The 20,003-nt window shown below is 33.4% G+C and overlaps 1 protein-coding gene across 2 annotated transcripts; it reads left to right on the forward strand.

Moving 5' to 3' along the window:
• Positions 1 to 3,117: 3,117 nt before the first annotated feature.
• Positions 3,118 to 15,076, forward strand: LOC126842690 (uncharacterized). Of its 2 annotated transcripts, none has more exons than XM_050579776.1 (2): positions 3,118 to 3,970; positions 14,386 to 15,076. In XM_050579776.1, exons 1-2 carry the CDS (start codon positions 3,581 to 3,583, stop codon positions 14,932 to 14,934), a joined length of 939 nt encoding a protein of 312 aa, XP_050435733.1. In that variant the 5' UTR covers positions 3,118 to 3,580; the 3' UTR covers positions 14,935 to 15,076. The 2 variants fall into 2 exon arrangements, with proteins under 2 accessions (XP_050435733.1, XP_050435734.1); XM_050579777.1 differs by having other exon boundaries at positions 14,389 to 15,076.
• Positions 15,077 to 20,003: the final 4,927 nt, after the last annotated feature.

A 20,003-nucleotide genomic window follows, 5' to 3' on the forward strand; every position in this document is an offset into this window, starting at 1 on the left:
AATTTAACCTTACCTACTCTTTTACCTCGTTTGATGTAATACAATATATTTTGAGTGGGGGAGGGTGGTCAATGGTTATGTCTTATGGGTAACGAAAAATGTAGAAAACAGGCAATATAATAAAAAAGAAACTATTATACCGAGGCATAATACTTCGGTAGCTGACTGTATCGATTGACATACTAGATACTAAGAAAAAAACTGAAGTTTACTGTCAAGTGATGGGAACAGGATATAATATAGTATATATTGTACAGAATATAGAATAATGTGATACACGTTGAAGTATCCTCGACATGGTGAATATTCAAGACACAAGTATTTGTGTGTAGGTACGCACGCGCGTGTGAGTGGTAATAAAACAAAGAGATCAAAATACCGAAAAAAAAAACCCGTTTAAAAAAATATAAAGCCAGCACGTTGGGACCCGGCCGAGTACTTGTTTGGAGAAGTATAGTAAATTTGAATCATCTAAAATTTAAGTTGTTAAATGTATAAATTCGAAGGTGAAACCTGAAAATGCCAAGTGGTGCAATCGTGACCCTCAAAAAGGAACATTTTCCCGAGAAAAATATATTACTTCCCTGCTTGGGTTACAATTAGTTACACCAGTTTGTACCTATATAGATGAGGTTGCATCACTCGACTTTTCTTAGTCCATACAACTAAGAAAAAAATATTTTGTTTTTTTTTTTTGTGAGAAGGGGAATTAAAAATATACGGCCATACACAATTGACGTATAAAACATGGGAAGTGAATGTATAATCTAAAGACATTTTATTCTATAAAATGTCTCAGTTGAACTAAACGTAATTACGTTATGAGCTAAAGACGTATTAATAAAAATAAAATTACACTAATTAGCCAATTAACGATAATATGTTGCTGGGTCTTATGAAAGATCGCATAAACGTTCAATAAAATTGTAACGAATATTTATCACAACAGTCAGAGATTAAAGTGTCCTTCTGTCTCTGAAACCACTTAAAAAGCTGTTACGAAAAATTCGCAGGTTATAATGCCTAGTGTGATACCTTTTAACGATTATGGCTTTTAACTTATTAGTTTTTTTTAATTTCAGTCCTAGATGGTTAATTTTTTAAGCGTATTCCACTTACAGGCATTTACGCTAAGAATTAACGTTTTCACATAATATACCTAAAGATGACGAAAGTTTTATTATAAAGAATAAAAATATTAAATTGAAAAACGCAAATGGTATATTTTTCAACGTGTTTTGTTTATACACGAACCATCTAATAATAGGAGTGCTTAAGTGTTTTTGTTGTGTATAAATATGTTTTTGCAGTTGATATAACATGATCGAATAAATTCAAACAAAGTACACAAATATTGGCACTACTTTGTGTTATGTATATGATATATTACCATTTTCACAGTTTGAAAAACCGAATACAATTTGTCCTATTTATTAAATAAAATCTATAGGGAAATTTTTTCATAATACTTTTTTTTTTTTAGTTGGCCGCCTAACAACTCTTTTTTGGTCCACCAATATTCATAATCATTTTGTATCGATATTTATTATTTTAAAAGATTACAACAAAAGAAAAAAAAACCAAATTATTATATATATATATATATATATATATATAGGTATACAATATTATGTTATATAAATTATGTATTATTTCTATAATTATTGTTAAACATCGACGCATTTTTGTTTTTAAATTTGACTACTGAAAATTATTAAAATTATTATTTTAATAAAAACTCCAACAAAGAAAATAGTTTTATTGTAATATAATAGTACATAAATCTCAGTCCTTGTTGCTACCACAATAAGATAACAATGGGCACCGTGGGGAGGGGAGAGTCTCCCGTTTCGTTTTCCCCCATCGACCGACCCTCGGCATTCTGTCGCCATTAGTCCGTATAAAAATATTATTGCGTTATACATACGAGTATACGACTGAATCTCAGGGTTGTCGAAATAGAAGACAAACAAAAAATACAAAATATAACTACGGATCGTCGTCGGGTCAAAAAAAAAAAAAAAGATGAAATAAAAATTAAGACATCTACTAGGTGCATACTGCATACTGCAAGGCGTTCGCATTGTAAACCTATTCGGTACCAGAACTGGTCATCAAATTAAACATAATAATAACTATTAATTAATGAAATTATCATTTATTGTGTGACCTCAAAAAAAAAAAAATTTAATAATTTATAACATACGTTTTTGAGGTCTATATTCTTGGTGGATTAACATGACCGTATTCAGCATACTTTTTCTGGGAAGGATGCAGGTTTAATTTAAGATTTACCATGACTGAAAACAAAACAGTTGTTTGGAATTGGGTTGAACCCTTATGACGGCCATGTGTTTTAAGTCTACAGGCTAGGGGCCACAGGTACTGTATAGTGTACACTGTACACACAAAACCGAAATAATATTATAGTATACTATACGGTTATATAAAAAACTGGTACTAATTTTATGCGGTGTGACTAGTCTGGGAATTTTTTAGATGGCCTGATAGCCGAAGTCCGCACCTATATTGTTAACTGTTCACCTTAAAATTTTTTATACTTTAAAGTACCTTGTAAAAAAATGTATAAATTATATTACGTTGTTAAGATAATAAGTATCTAGAAACCTAGGAGACGAAATTTACCGGATGGTCTGTATCAGAATGACTATCTCCTGACCAGAGTTTAATTCCCACCATGCCTCTACGAGTGTATTAATAATCGTGGAAGTGTAAATAGCTGATGAATAATAATTTTGGCGGCTAAGCCGAGAGATGAAGACGGTTCCGGTGCGAACGCCGCTTTACAATTTGGTGGATGAGACTGTGGAGTATAAATATGTATATATATTTTTTATGTATATATGTATAATATCATTATAGTGGTAGTAGTGGCGAGCATTGTTGAAATAGCGAGGCGGCGGCAGCGGCGGCGGCGGTTGTGTTGATGTCATTGTTGTCGCCCGGTGTTTTTTCGACGGGCGGCGGCGCAACCTTGGACGGGGACTCGGCGAGGTAGCGGCGGCGGCGGCGGCTGACTGGGTTTTTGTTTTCCCAATGTATAGACGGAAAACATTATTTTGTTGATCGAAACCCGGTGCGCATGCGCCGCGGCAACAACGCACCGCGACCAGCAGATGTTCACTAAACATTGTTTTATAACGTGAACTAAACCCAAGGTCGCTGCAGTTTGCCATCAACCATTAGCCCATTCAAACGCGCGTTTTACCATCATCTTGATACTATTGTACTTACCACACGTTTATTATTCCAACATCAACAACATAGCCGGCAACATCACCGTTGTCGCCGACGCCGCCTCGATAGCCGTTACACGCTCGCGTCTCCCTCTCTTTTACATGCCCTCCCCTTAATATTTTACCATCGCTTTTTATTAATTTTATTACCAACGCCGTTCAACTGTATCTTCGTCTTTTATGTGTGTTCGTTTTTTAACGCATAAAACCAAAATCGACCAGTCCGTTCCGTAATCCGGCCCCCCCTCTCCCAAAGGTTTGTTTTTTTTTCTAACCCCGAGTCGACCGACGTTCGGTCGTAGGAGGGCCGCAACAGTGCCGCAATGGAATGGTACCGCGAACAGACCATTCAGCTGATCGACTTGTTCCGGGCTCGGCCGGCCCTGTGGGACACCAGTTCCGTGCACTATCGGAACAAGCGGATGAAGAATGAGGCGCTGGAGCAGATCAGCGCCAAACTCAAGTGTCCGAAAGAGGAGGTGGCCAAGAAGATCTGCACGCTCAGGGTGCAGTTCAGCCGCGAAAATGTCAAGGTGAAGCGAGCCCGTGAAGCCGGTACCATGTACAACCCCAAATGGTTCGGCTATCAGTTGCTGTGCTTCCTCAACGACCAGTCGCGGTACTCGCTGGGATCTGCCGGCGGCGTGCCGAACTACGCGGCCGCCGTCGCAGCCGTCCACGCTGCTGCCGCCGCCGCCGCAGCCGCTCAGAACGTGAGTATGAAATATTATTCTATCAGCCGCAGACCCGCAGGGATGACGGCGCGCGCCCGACGGAACGTGCGACGCGCGTTGTTTTTTTTATTTATCGCTTTGCACAGCTGCGGCCTGCGTAGTCCTCGTGCATTATACGCAGCGCGTGCGTCGACGTTGCATCCGAATTACGTTTCACTCCTTAGACATTACTCGTGCCGACTATTTTTGTCTGACCGACGCAAGTTTCTCTCTTATTATTCTACTCTTGTGGCGGGTTATGGTTTGCACTGCACCCCCCTCCGCCCCCCGAAAAGGCCCTCTTGTTACTCTTCCTTTAATGTATATTTAGGTGGGGAAATTAAGTTGCTCGTGCTACCTGCTAAGTGTCCACTTCTTATTTCTTAGGTTTTATTAATATAATTTTATATAAAACCACTTGGTATACAACGAAATGGTTTAAAAAGCAATAACCGATTAAATGTCTATAAAAAAAACTTACAAATGCTAACTTGGTGTATTATAATTTTTCATAGCAAAGTTATAATTACCACACAGTTTATCGATCTTCAAAAAACATACTTAATGATGTCAAATGAAACTATTTCTCCACTTTTAATTTTAAAGTGAAAGAATTAGTCAATTGACCATATTTAAATCTAATTTGTAAAAAAAAATGATGAAAAAATATTATTTACTTTACACATCAACGATAAAATACATATTTTAGCATTAATAAAAATATTAGGATAGTACGTACGATGGTGAGGAAAATGGGAATGCTCTAACATTTTTTAACGCCCTCAAAATCGCGCCTGATAAGAAGATAGCTAAAATTTGTATTCGCTGAAAATACCAAATTTTATTTAGGAGTAAAGGACAGTTGGTGTATATTTTAGTGTTTTGTTTAGTAGGAAGGAATGATTCATTAGCGAAATAAAGGAAAAGGTTTTTACTTTTGAAGAAAAGGCAGAAGACTTAAATGAAAAATATCCCGCCATGATAACTTGATTGACTAATAAAGCCGCATGACCAGGCTTTTATAAAGATTTATTTATATTTTTAATGACGTTTTATCTTAATACATGAAATTTGAATACGATTATATTACTTATTAGTTATTAAACAACACAAATTAGTGTTTATTTTTCCCGTTTGAATTAGTATAACATACTCTATGAATCAAATTCAAATATATAAAACTAGTTTGTGTTTATCATATCTTGTTTTTTTTTTGTTTTAATGTTCATAATTACGTTGAAATTGAATAAAATCAATAAAATTATTATCAACTATTAATTACAATAGCACGTTGTAAAATAATGCCGCACTAAAATCGATATCTATGTGCTCAACTATGATTTAAATAAAATAATATTTAAATTTTCAAATAAAATAAAATCTACTAATGCAGTAAAGTAGCTTTATGTTCAACACAAGATCTAAGGTCAGTCAACCTCTCCCTCCAAACTTCGCATTGTCCGTCGCCTTCTCAGTGATCGTCTCGTACATGTCTCCATTAGCACGTCTGTCCGTTTGTTGTAATTCGGTTTACCTCTACTATTAACTCCTATTTCTCTTTATTTGACCCTAAAATCGTATTGATGATCTTTATTTGATTTATTTGATTATTATATAATAATCTTTGTCTGACCTTCTCTTAACACATTTCAATACATTTCAGCATAGCCTTTAGTAGGTAACATAAAGCCTTTTGCCATTTTAGCCTATAGATTAGATTAGTTTTGCATACTACTCGTCACGTTCGTTTCCTCAATTCTTTTACACAACTGATACCATATATGAGTTGACTCTCTCGGATTAATAAATAACATAAATAACATTAGCCTGTATAACAAGAGAGAGGTCGACTCTCTAATGTGCCCCGGTTAACCGGTGTATTCGTTGTATGTTAATATGGGAATCGCCATTTTCGTTGCAGATTTTTTTTTTTACATTGGGCCAAATGGGAATTGAACACAAATTGCGACCCTTGTGAAGTCGTGATAAGACCGGTTGGCCACTCTCTGATTTCAGGTAGCCTCTCTAATATTATTGAAAAAAATGTCCTCAACAAAAATAAAACAACCAGTTACACGATGTTTTATTCGGGTAATAGTTATGATTTAATTGTTGTATCCCCTGCAGGAATAGCTTGACAATTTGAGTTAGAGTAGGATACCCTCCACCCCCCCCCCCACCCCTTCCCCGTTTGTGCGCCACTGACAACGTCAATCACAACAATAAGACGTCTCTACATGGGCAACAACAACCGGAAAAGATGACTACAACATTACAGAAACATTCTATTGTAGCAATTTTCAGTTGTTGTTGTTGTTGCTCGCACGCAAAAATATGGCTGCTTCGAACTTTTAGACGACTTTCACCAACAAAACGCACGTCAAAGTGTTTTTTTTTTAATTAAAGTCGTAGCGGCAGATATTTGTGTGTACCTACATATGATTTGCATGTATTTTTTTTTTTATATTTGTTTAGTCAACGATGGCGTTTCACAAACGTACACGACAAAGATACACTACAATCTAATATGCCTATACTGATTTTAGCGTCCCAAAAAAATATTAATACGATTTCACCGTGTACATCGTTATTGTGTTGTAATTCCACAAACTGTTATTACGTTTAATAACTCGTTTATTTCGAAATCGTTTTTATGTAGTTTTCGAAATAATAATTTTCGAATTTATCTACTGTTTTACTGCTGGTAACGTTTAAAACGAAACCAATTTTTATAAACCACACTCGCTCCGCATAATTGTCAAAAAAAAAAAAAATCAATTATCCTATACAATAATTGCGATAACCAGGAATGATGTGTCGAAAATGCACATCCTATTTTCCTGTTTTTTTTTCTTCCCCAATGACGTTGGGCGCAAAATAATCACGGTCCACCTAATAACAATGATGTAAAAATACAATAAAAAATTATTATGTAGCATTTTGTGTGTTCATACAAAAGTCAAAAGTCGACGGCGTCGCCCGTGACAACTTATATTATTCCATTTTCAACATTAACATAATATCATTACACGGGGAATCCGTTTGATTACCATTATATATATTATACTTTTTTTTTTTTTGGAAAGGGGAGAGTTTTTAGAGTCGTAATTTTAAATGTGATAAGATGATGTCGCTCAAAAAAATTGCTTCAGTCTTCGCACGTGCAATTATTCATTAGCATACACGAAAAATGTACTACACGTTTCTGCGATCACCCTGTAAAAATGTCTCGATGCGCTTCGCGTGCGCGATGAACGTTTTTCTTTAAAAGCTAAATCGTGTAATGCAATGTTAACGCCGAAGTAATTCGATTTTAGGGTACTGCCATAGAAAATTATAGATTTTTAATAGATTTTTTGAACTTAATTCAAAACTGAATTTGGACGGTCTAATTATTGTATAATCTTACTTCAGTTGATACATATGTATACACTCGATTAATACACTGACATATTTATGCATATTATATTTTAAGTGCTTTAGTGAAGTTTTTAATTATTTATTAACGATTCACTTTTTATCAGTAAAACGGCATTATTATTATTGACAAACGTACTAATATTTTTGATAATTTCAATTATTTTTAAATATTACAAACGTCTTGGTGTAAAATACTTAATTAATTTCACTGCAATAATATTGTACACCGAAAAAATATACAGTTGGTTCAACTATAATTTTATGGTTAATGTGGGCACACAATAAATGTATAGTTGCAATAAATAAATAAATAGTTAAGCCAACTAAATATACCTAGTTGCTAATATTTCTTTAAACTATACATTTTTTTCCGCGTAGGATTTTTTTTTTCATACTCGAGTTGTACAAACAACTAAGCCTGATAGAGACAACCCGAGTTCAGATTTGAATTCATCCCATAAGTACAAATATGCACTTGGAAATTAACGAAGTAAGCTCGGCCAACCAAATGTTATGGTCGCAACGCGGTGCGATTTATTTGATTAACTTAATTGGTTATTAATTATTGTCGCCCCGCACCAGTTGTGTCACACCACCCAGAACTTATGAGACGGCGGAATGTTTAAAACTAATAGTAGGCGTTCGAGTGTTTATTAATTTCAACTGATTTAGTCCAAGTCCAACAGCGGATCCCTAGGCCTGTACAGATAGTGATTTTCATAAGTAAATCTCAATGTACGAAAACCACATGTTGACGAAACGTGTTATAAATTCGGTTTATTGATTTTTGTAAATGCGTTTTTAATTATTTTTTATTGTTGATACTATGTTGTACCGCGTATTTTTTTTTTTGTAATGCTACTGCTAGTGGCTAATATATTAATATAGTAGTAATCGACGTTTGTTATGGTATAATCTGCTCGTTCGTTTGGATAAACTAAAAATATAATTATAACGCATACATTTTTTTGGGGCCCTACAAAATTTTGAACAGGGCCACACAATAATATTAATCATTGTTGGTCGGACCGGCACACATTGTCGCTGTACGTTATTCGAATGCAAATAAAAATATATATATTTTCCTCTCGCTCTAACGTTTGCCTGTGCATGATTTATGGTAATTTGTATTTTTTTTTTTTTTTTGTTAAATACCAACCTTGGCCAACAAATATAATAAACATTCGCGATACAATATACGTCACACCGTGAGCACGTTAATTTTTGCCATACAATTTGAACTCGTTTGGAAATGGCAAAAAAAAAAACAACTTGTAATTCTCAACTCGACTATAATAATATTATTATAGAAGGTGTAACGTTTATGTTTATTGTTGTCATCTATCTCGCGTTGAATCTCAAGTATTTTCAATGATCCGACATACTAAAAACATCAAGTGATTAAATACTACAGTCTTCCCCTTTTTTTTTGGAAAACATTTTTCGATAGATCGAACTTTTTTTAAAACATTACTCCCAGTAAAATCGTTTCTTTTACTTTTTTTACCAAATTTTATAATGTCCAATTGTTTTTGTTGCCAGCCGACCATAGATTTGACAAAAAAAGTCTTAAGCCAGATGGGTTTTTTTTTGTTCAAGTTCAGAAAATTATTGGTGTTTACCCAAAATTATGGCTTTTTTAGGGTTTGTGTAAACCCCTAAAATAACTTAATCGTGTCAGGCTTTTTGTACAACGTTATAAATGTCTAATCCAAATCGTATTTAATTTTAATTGAAAACTCTGTCATACGATGTACAAACCTAGACAATTGAATAAAACATTAACGTTTTTCAGTTATTTCTATAAAACAAAAAATAAATGTATTTATATAATGTTCCATTATTGTTTAAAAATAACCCCAATTGACTTAAAATTTACAAGTATCGTTTTTTTAAGACTATTACTGCAATTTTTTGCGCTTTGAATAATTCCTTAAATTTATTGTCGTTTAATAAATAGACTTGAATTGATTAACCCGAATATGGTTCTTGTGTTAGTATATTTTTATTAAGTATCTTGAGTTCTATAGGGATTCAGAAATTAAACTCTTCATCTGGTTTATAGTAAATTTTTTATATATCCGTCAAAATAGTCGAGAAAGTGTTAAACTGAATGTTCTCCTCTTCCAGTCGTGTCATTGTCCACTATTCGGGCATTTGGTTTCGAGCTATTCTCCTTTTGGTCGGTCATAACAATATTTTTTTTTTGGCAAGTCACCCTAAATAAGGCGTACACGCCCATATACTCGCGTGCACGAAGGGTTGTAGAATTAATGACGGTCGGGCGACACGTTGAAATCTATTAACATGTTTTCGCTTTTATATACCAGACTGGTCTCGGTCGCGGTTTTTGCCGCTTTGGGCTTTATCGCCAGTTTTGAAAACGGTCGAAAATTAATTTCATTTTTTAATTGTATGTACAATTTTGAATAATAACGGTGGAAATCTCGACGGATGATTATATTAAGGTTTCGACGATAATGGGCCAAAAGTTTTTCCTCTACTCCCTCCACTCCTTCTCTCTTTCTAGGGTATCTTAGGCTATCTCATCGTTTAAATGTAATAAGTACACATTATGATTCGGTACGACAAAGCGTAGTATTGTTTGGTGGTCAACTACTAACTTCCAGAATATTAGTAGTAAAAATATATTTGTATGATTTTACGTGATAACATTTTTACTGAACCAAATCTGGCTCTGATTGATTTTCTTATATTTTTCACTATATATAACAAAAAAACAATACTGAGTGTTTTAATTATTTGTTAACGGATCGCGTTTGTTTTTTATACTTGTAGTTCTAATGCAAATTATAAATTAGCTGTACAGCACGATTTTGGCATATGAACATGCATTTTGCATGTAAATTCTAATTAAAAAATAATTATTTGTATAGATTAATAGTTTGTAAACCCTTTGGGTGGGTCACACATTTTTTTTTATTTTGAGATCATATAATAGCGTTTTTTGATATAAGTTTTTGTTCAGAATGATGTGAAAAATTATAATTTGTTTTTCATGTAGGTATCGGTAAAAATAGTAATAATATTAAAACAAGTTTTTGTTTAAAATATATGTACTTCAATCTAATGAATTTCCTAAACTGTCTCTCTCCCACGTAAATAATAGTATGTTATGTTTGATTGTCCGTCATCACCACAAGCGGTCCATTAATAATATGTTTATATTATATTGTAGGTCTATACAACTTGCAATCCATGTAATATATTATTTACTAATCCTTGGCAGATTGTTTGAAATATGTCGTTTGTCATAGGGGTATATTTTTTTTTTTTTGAGAATGACATTTCCTACAAATATACTACAATATGTTAAACGGCAAAATTGTTCTGTCATCATCAGGTTTTCAGATCGGTAAATTTGTTTATGAATTTCAGTGGATATAAATGATCTGGAATTTACAAAAGGGAACTTTGTGTTGCAATTGACGGAGTTTGGTAATTAACAACTTTATGATATCATGTGCACAAAACGTTTAGTTGTAACTCATTATACGGCCAATGCTCGGAGATCAGCCATAAGATTTATACTAAACAAATGCAAACGCAATCAAACCGCGTGAAACAAACATATTTGTATACATGCTCGTGTGTGGTTTAATTGTTGTTCAACAAATACAGTCAGCAAACAAAAGTCTAGTTTAAAATTGAAAATAAACTGTTGATATTACAATTAAATTAATTATTTCTCTTGAATATATTTTTACATAATAATCTACTTGATTGGATGAAATCCAATGACTAACTGGCCAGTTGGGACAGAGATAGCACAAATGTGGAGATAAACAATATAGTTAGTTAAAGTTTAAGCTTCGATTTTTTATTAGGAATATTAAGTACCTACTTATTAGGCATATTTCCGAAAATGTATTTACCACATCTCATAATAATCGATGTTTGTTTTATCGAAGCTATTAACAATTCGTTGGGTTGGTTAGATAAACAAAATTAATATGTTTATCCGCTGAAATCGACATTCGACAGTGATACTTTTCGAATGACTTACCTAACTCCTAAGCACATTAGCTTTGCGCACAATGATTGTGCATTAGCAATTTGAATTAGGTACACATGTTTGCACATTAGTAACTATTGTCTAAGTACAGTGAACTTGCATAATATATTGTAATTATTTATACAACAGTCATTGTTGGACGCCGAGTTCGGCATAAAAATGATGGCCCATTTAATGATAATATATTAGCCATAACGCGTTATTTCATTTAACTATTATCTCATTATGTTTATTTGAAGTATTAAACTATTTTTAACAGGATAACGGGATTAATCTCGAGAAATCGAAATCGCATCCGTTGCTCTGTAATATCATTTTTACTACAATTACCCGGTTCGATTGTCAACCGACTTAGTTTTTTCTTCTTTTAGTTTTCATAAAACATACAGTTGTTTAAAAAAATATGCGTCTGGATCGTTTTGGTAACATTAATCGCTCCATGGCCTTTAAATGTGGCTATGCGAACTTTGACAATGGCCGCCGGCCGACGTCAAAAGTCCACAAACCGTACTTCACTGGAACCGTTTCAAAAGAAGAACTGGTCAAATTAAAAGTATATTTTATAAAACATTTTGACTGTTACATAGTAAGACAGTTGTCCGTGTTGCTTAAGACCTAATACGGATGTATCAAATTTTTTTGGCGAGGGGAAGACGTGTGACCTCTACGACTCCAATACGCACTATGGTGGCTTTTTTATTATTCGTATGAATTTACAATTTTTAACTCTAGTCTCGATAGCAATTAAACGATAAAAGCGCGAAGGATAGTAATAGTGTGTGTGAGTATGTGTATAATTTGATCAGCATGAAACTATTTGCTATAATATGGCGAACGTCCGTGTAGAACGAACGAAATCGTCATCATTACAATAACATATTGTTTGAGCGTTTTGCCATTAATTCTGAAAACGTTGCCCAAAGCAAAGGCCAAAGAGGTAATCGATTTAGGACGGAGCTTGAATGAAGTGAACTTAATACGTTTCGCGGTAATTGTTGTTCGCTATTTCCGGTCGTTTGTCTTAATGTCTCACGTGCAACGCGACGTTAATAGATTATACACCGGAGGATTGATTAAACCCTATTGTGCGCGTGCGTTTATATTATTTTTTTTGGCTTTCGGAAATATTATTACTCGACCCGACGCTTTTTGAGTACGGACAACGGATTTTCGAAACGTTTGAAAATTATTATCGTTATCGGTCCGGCGTTTCTGCCGTTCCCACAGGAATAACTCTGACCGGAATTCAGTATTCCTCCGAATTTCGGCACTAAAAATAATCATTTGCGTTTGTACATCCTGCATTCTTGTGTACGAGGAGCCTGATGAATTCCGAGTGCTTAGAGTGCATATCCCTTGAGTGCGAAAATCAAATTCAGATTTGTTTAAATGTCATGTCATGACACAAAAACCGTCCTCCAAAACCGTCGTCATAATTATATCACGTGCTGTAATTTTTTTTTTTTAATTCAAATATTTTCATTAGTTTAATTATACTGTCCTTGTTTTTTGTAGTAAGAACTAAAATATATTTTTTTACATTATTTTTCGCTGAATTCTAAGCGACCTTCACTAACCTAAAGTCATTTGTTCTTTTTTACGTTTTAATTTTTTTTATTGAAGAACTATTTTTTGTTTTGATTACAAATTATTCCTTTTGCATTGAATTGATACACATTAGAAATAATTTTGTCATTTTGATAAATCAATAACTCTATGTTGAATTCCATGTTCGGTGTCTATTATAAAATTGTAAACATTAAAATGTCATATAATGACGATTTTACCACTTTCTTTGTTATTAAATTGAGTAAAATAACGATTTGTTGCCATAGGACTCGGTATACTATATTTAAAGTACCGACTAAGACAGTCAACAGACAACACTAGATAACGTTGTTGAGAACAATAATAATAATATAAATAATTACCAAAAAACAATCTGCATTTTATTACTATACGTTTAAAAAAACAATCAATTGGTTTATTCTAAACTGTTTGAGTTGTCTGTTTACTGTGTGTATTTTGACGTTTTTATCGATAAGATTCGCTTTCCCAAATGCTGTTGATTATAATAATATTAGTTATTGTCATTGGCTCGATGGACGACGGACGTCAACAAGCTAAATCGATAGGTACCAACATGCATTTATGTATAACATTTAATTCACTTCATCTTGCATCGCTCTTAACCTCTTACCAATAAGTCTGGGATCGGTGAGGCATAGAAAATCGGCTTGGGTCTGCCGTGTGTGATTTGTGGAGAATAAAAAGTATGGCAATCTCAGACACATACTTGACAAGATGCCCTAATTGCCGTTTCTGTTTCTGTATCCCCTATCACTTGATGGAAACAGCCATTTCGATTTATATCCCCTTCGGCCGCCTACGCAATCAACAGCGGCTTTAGGCCGTATATATATATATATATAAAGTTCAAGCAAAACTTTATAAACAGATAAATCGTACAGCCGTGCTCGCAAATTCAAACTCTTGCCAGGCGATTGTGCAGAATAGAAAGTTTTTTAATCGTCCCATATCATATATCATGTTTACCCGTAAACCCGACCCTGTGTATCTCGTAGCGTGTATCCTTTGTGTCCATTACATTTATCGCCTTCCATTTCGCCCAATCATCAAAAGTTTCTTATGTTGAAGTGCAAAAACCTACAATCGATACACGGTTTGTTTGCAAATGGCATTCTGTACGCAAAAATGTCTATCGCCAACAGGCGATTTACAAAAACTATGTTTGACACTAGGTGTTACTGTGTCTGAAACAATATATTTTGTGCTGCGGTCTTTTAAGACTTACATAAATGGCTAAGAACGAGTAGTCAGAAAACGCCGGCAAAAAAACATCTTAGTTGATGGAGTGTATCTAATTCTAATAACGTTTCAAGTATTATATTAAACAAATATTATACTTTATATTTATGCTATGTTTGTTGTGTTCCAGCAGGATGGCGAAAACCAGCAGTTCCAATGGGGACCAACGTCCGAAGACAGTTTCATGGAAGCCAACGACACGAACACGAGTAGCTACGAGGCGGACAGCGTGCAGGCGTCCATGATGAACGAGACCAAGGACGAATACCATCACATGGACCAGTACCAAGAGCCAATAGTGGACGTGAAAGAGACGCAAAACAATATTTCGTGGTCGTACGGCCGGAAAAACCGGACGCAGCCCGAAGACACAGACGACGACGATGACGGCGGTGGCGGCGGGGGAGGTGGCGGTTACAGGAAGGTGTTCCGGATGTCCCGACCGGAGACGGACGAGTTCAGCACGTTCTCCGACTACGTGGCCGAGCGGATGCGCAACCTGAAGGCAGACAAAGCGCTGCAGCTGATGGCCCGGCGGGACATCGAACAAGTGTTGTTCAAGTACGAAATGAAGCTGTTGGAACAGAAACGCGACACCCAGCAGCCAGAGACCGTGATGGCGGCCACCACGTCCAAGTCGCTGTCGCCGACGCCCACCAGCGACTCGGAACAGCAATAGCCGCTACGCATGTACCAACTGGACGCCGACCTTTGATGTGGTTAATACCATACGTATTATTTATATATGTATTATACAATCTAATAATGGCGTTGATTAACGTAAGACAATGAAAAGAAAAATTACATTACACTATTATGTTCGTTATTAGTTTTTACTCGTAAAAAAGACTTTTTTTTAAATATATGAAAAACTTATTGATTCCTATTACTTATTAGTGATTGTTTTTTTCCTCCCATATCCTTTGTGAGACATATTTTCGAAAGGTTATTTTGCAACAAAAGCCGTATAAACCGAGCCGAATATTAACGCTATTGGCGGCTTTAAAAGTTTGATGTTCACATTTGGTTTTTGTGAGTCTTGCTTTATGATTGGGTAAAAACAAACTGGTCCCTCGAACCGACTTGTAATTGACCACTTGTGTCAATACAGGGTGATTCACAAACTGTCGATTTGCACACACCAAGATCGTGTAGACTGGCTCATAGTCACATGTTGGTTTTTACTAATCGCACCAAATAATCTTGGCGATATTCGATTTTGTGCACTGGTGTGCTTGACAAACAGCGTTTGTATTTTTCTAGTTTGATGTTTTATTTTACTCGACCGGGCGTGACAATCGAACTGTACTCTGTATAATATTTTCTGGGCAACTATATTAGTTTAAAAAAAAAATCAGTACAGTGAGGACTGATCACAAGCAATTGATTAATTATAGTATGCATGATTACTAATAATAGATACAATCAAAATAGTGAGAATGCATTAAAACATTACATTAAATGTACACAACGTGTTTGTGCATACTATATTTGTGTAAAAAAAATGTTATTACCTACCTAATATTCAACAGTCAATACACACCATTCTTTTGTTCATTATTATTAGTATTGTATTTTTGTATAGATTAAATATATAATTAATGTTTGCGATAAATCGTTAACCTTGAAGTTAGCACTCACAATCGAGATATTATTGCTCTAGCAAAAAATATGTATATTAATAATTTTAAAATTAACTAGGTATTATATTATATGAAGGGGCTATACACTATATATTTATTTATAGCGGTAATTTTTGTTTTATTCTAAAGTTTTGTTATTTTAATGCTATGCAAGTATTTGCACAAGAGTCAATGAAGACTATACATATAGGACAATGTAAAATTTGTAATGTTTAACAGTAAATAAAATCGAAAACCTATGCAAATAAACTGAAAAAGGTCCACCTTTGCTCTTGCATAAAACAAACCAAAAATATTGTAATTTTTAACTATCGGGATAATGAGTACAATTTATGTTGAAACAATAAAGTATAAAGATACTTTTTGAAACAACTATCATTCTTGAATAAGTACACGTTTAATTGCTCCTTAATAATATCTATACATTATTTTAAATATCATTTAATACATGTATTATTGTATAATGAATTTTGTTAGCGCACAGCTAAAATCAATAATATACCTACTTCATTATTATCAAAAACTATTTTATGTTAAAAAAATAAATGAGTGATTAGTGGCGTTTGAAATATGTAATATTATGCAATTTTTTTGTTTTTACTAATTATTATTCTTTTAATTGTCAATGTTATACGTAGGGATTCGGCTCGAAGAAGGACCAGGTGAAATTTCCCCTGAGGGATTTCTACTTTTTTCACCCATCGGCCACTGACATCTAAGCATTACTGATTACATAACAAAATACCATTATCTTGACATGTCTTGTGCGTTACTCGGTCTCAAGTTTTTTGGACAATTTTAACAATAATATTATACTACCGCATAGTTTGTCAATTAACCCCCCCGACCGCTCAGAAAAGCATAAAATATCAAATAAGTAATAGTTTATGTAATAAAAAAAAAAGATCAAATAACTTTATGATACACGATTGAAAATGTGACTTTTTTCAACAGTGTGCGTATCGTGTACAACAGAAAAGTTCAGGGGACAAAATCTCCATAAATGCGACTAAGTTCAAACTCGGTTGGCCTATCCGCGACTTGAACCATGTTGACCTCCCGGGAAAATGTTTTTGTAGTATTGATCGAACCTGGAAGTGATAGTTCAGGTACGACCTAAAACGCACTGTTATATTTTAAAAGTGAACGCTTACATTTGATTTGACATTATTTATATAATGTATATAACTATTTATTATCAATGATACTAAGCTCATATAAATACATAATAATGTGGCGATTAATTAATCACGGCCTGTATTTAACTCTTGGAAGGTACTTGGTACATTAAATATGTCCCGAGAAGGTTTTTTTTTCATACAAGTTGGCATGAAAATCTTATGTATCCATTACACGTAGAGCTTTTTAATGTCCATAAAAAATTTACTTCTTATGTCCTATGAATTTTTAAAACTATATCGAATTGTTCATTTTCGTATCGCGTTATGCGTTTATACGAAAGCAAAACATTTTGATGAAAAATACAATTTAATTATTTAGGACCTAATTATGGGGTCCATGTTCCATGATATTATTTTTTAATGAGTTTACTACATCAATTATATGCGCTTGGTAAAATTTATCTGTCACGTCTAAATTCGAATATCACTCTTAACGACCCGTGTTAATACGCACATCTATACATCAATATGTGATTTATTATTATTATATTTAATGTCCATAGAATGAGCGACGTCTATAACTCGGTACTAGATAATTTGAAAAAATTAAAGAACAAGTTGGACGTTTTCCTTATTTGGTAATTTACTAAAACGATTGATTTGCTTAGACACAATATCACGTAGGTCCACAGTTCTTGTAATTATAATAACAGTCTTGTGTCCTAGTTTTTATAAATAACATCATGACATAAATAACAGGCTTTCGCTTTCTCAATAGATATGACTTTCTAAAAATTCAGACAGAAAATATTTTCTTAGCTTTTTGAAAAGAATGGAATATAAACTGTTTACCCTAGAAGTTTTTCTCAGTTGTTTTAAAATTAAAGTTATTATTCGAGCTTCAAATATTTGTTTTTCTTATTACTTAATGCAACTAAAAAACAATAATCACTTTACTAAATTTCCACTATCGGTTTCCGACAAAACATAGTTAAACATATCATCCTTTAACCGTTAATTATATTATCGATGGAGGCCTTAAAGGAACGCACAACACCTACATAAAATATGACAGAGTGTTTTATAGAAAACATTGTCATTTTATTATATTTAAGTGGCTGTGATGGTCTAACAACAAAAAGTAACTACCAATAAATCATTATCATACAGTATCTCTGTATTTATAAATATACACTACAGTTCAAGCTTTAAAAAAATATTTGCGAAAAATTGCCTATCCTTTACTCCTTAATAAATAAATGATATGGAGTCTTCTTAAGTTGACATAATCCAACCTTCTTGTGGTATAATAATACACTATATTAGTGGCACAGGTATTACCTAAGTATTTTCAAAATATGTCTTAGAAAAAATAAATTCAAAATGTTGGGAGCCCGTTTAATAACAATAAAATAAAAACAATATTATCAAATAGATACTTGTATTTTAGTCCCTATTTTTTTGGGATCTTCCCCCCCCCCCCAGGTAGATACTCCACTGTTTAAATGTTTAGAAATATATTTTGACGTTTGTAGGTTTATTTTCTTAACGAGTTATCTTTATTTGTCAACAATAATAAATACAAACAAAAATATTCAAAAAACTAATTGGTTAAACGTGTTTGCATAAATAGTAATTATAAAGAAGTAGACAAGAGTGACGCCACACTGATAACTTTTTGAGTAAAAACATAATTCTTGAGAAACTTGAAACAAAACAAAAAACACGTTTTGATGCAATAATAATTAGTTATCGAATAAAACATTGCACATGCATTCTATTAGGAGGTATACACGTACGTTATAGCAAATATTGTTATCTCTATAATATTACTACCGTGTTACGATTACTCACCATCAGCAATATCATATTACGAGTTGATATCATTACCTGAAAATTATTACAGCCATTGTATTGTGTAAAATTCGACCATAATAATGACCGTCGTTAAACGTTTTTGTAATGATCGACGATTGATAAATTTAATATGATACTAGACTGTTGGTCTACCCTGATCTACCCTAAACTAAACGTATTGTAGCTATTTAGCTGATTTTACTCATTTTCCAGCACCTTCTTTTATTTTTAAATGGTAAACATACTTATTTCGAAACACCATTAATACTCGAAGGCTGAACTTTTCAAAACAATTTCATGAAAGAACCGTAAAGTTGTGTACAAGACAAAAGGAGGTTAATAATTTATAACTATTATTTATTAGTAATTATTTTAGATACCTAATCAACTAAATTTTATAATACTGGCTGGGTCGTACCTAGTTCACCGAAGTCACCTTGTTTTTTATTTAAATGTCGGGTTCAATCGATACGCGCACTTTACGTTAAAAAAACTATAACAGACACGTACCCACTAATAAAATATATAATCTGTGTGTATGATCAATTAGGTTAAACCAACCAACAGTATCTGCCTATTCGGATGTATAAAAAATAAGTATAATCTATAATCATTTTTGAAAAACGTTCAAATATTTATGTTATTAGTTATTACCAAAATATATATTATACGACTGTAATTTATAAAAAGCTAAAAACAAAAATAAAAATGAATGGTAATTCTTGTGTCGTCATAAAATATTTAGTGTTGGTTTTCGGTGCCCGTCCAATGCATCCAGTCGTTTTTAATTTGTATAAGTGTTCTAAGTTATAATATAAACTTAATTGTATTACAAAGACGATGCCTACCGGATATCGTACTACCCAAGAACAAAGTCATAAAATTATTTGTACCTAGCTTCTCTTATTTTAGTAATGAAATTTACGCTTAAAGGGGGACATAATCTAATGTAAATACTTTTAGTTTCCTCCGGCCTTTCGATGTGCGGTCGTATACAATATCCAATTTTATTACTTACAACATTAATACAAACAATAGCAGTATAATTAAATTAAGTTATATCGTTATAAGAATAAAAAATATATTGCATTTGCTAAACTTTTATATTATATAAGTAGTCGATAAAC

The sequence above is a fragment of the Adelges cooleyi genome, unplaced genomic scaffold (genome assembly GCF_023614345.1).
Source record: "Adelges cooleyi isolate 19-005CV unplaced genomic scaffold, UGA_ACOO_1.1 ACOO_flye_CR_arks_rails_tigmint_CR_PRNA_574, whole genome shotgun sequence".
NCBI lineage: Eukaryota > Metazoa > Arthropoda > Insecta > Hemiptera > Adelgidae > Adelges > Adelges cooleyi.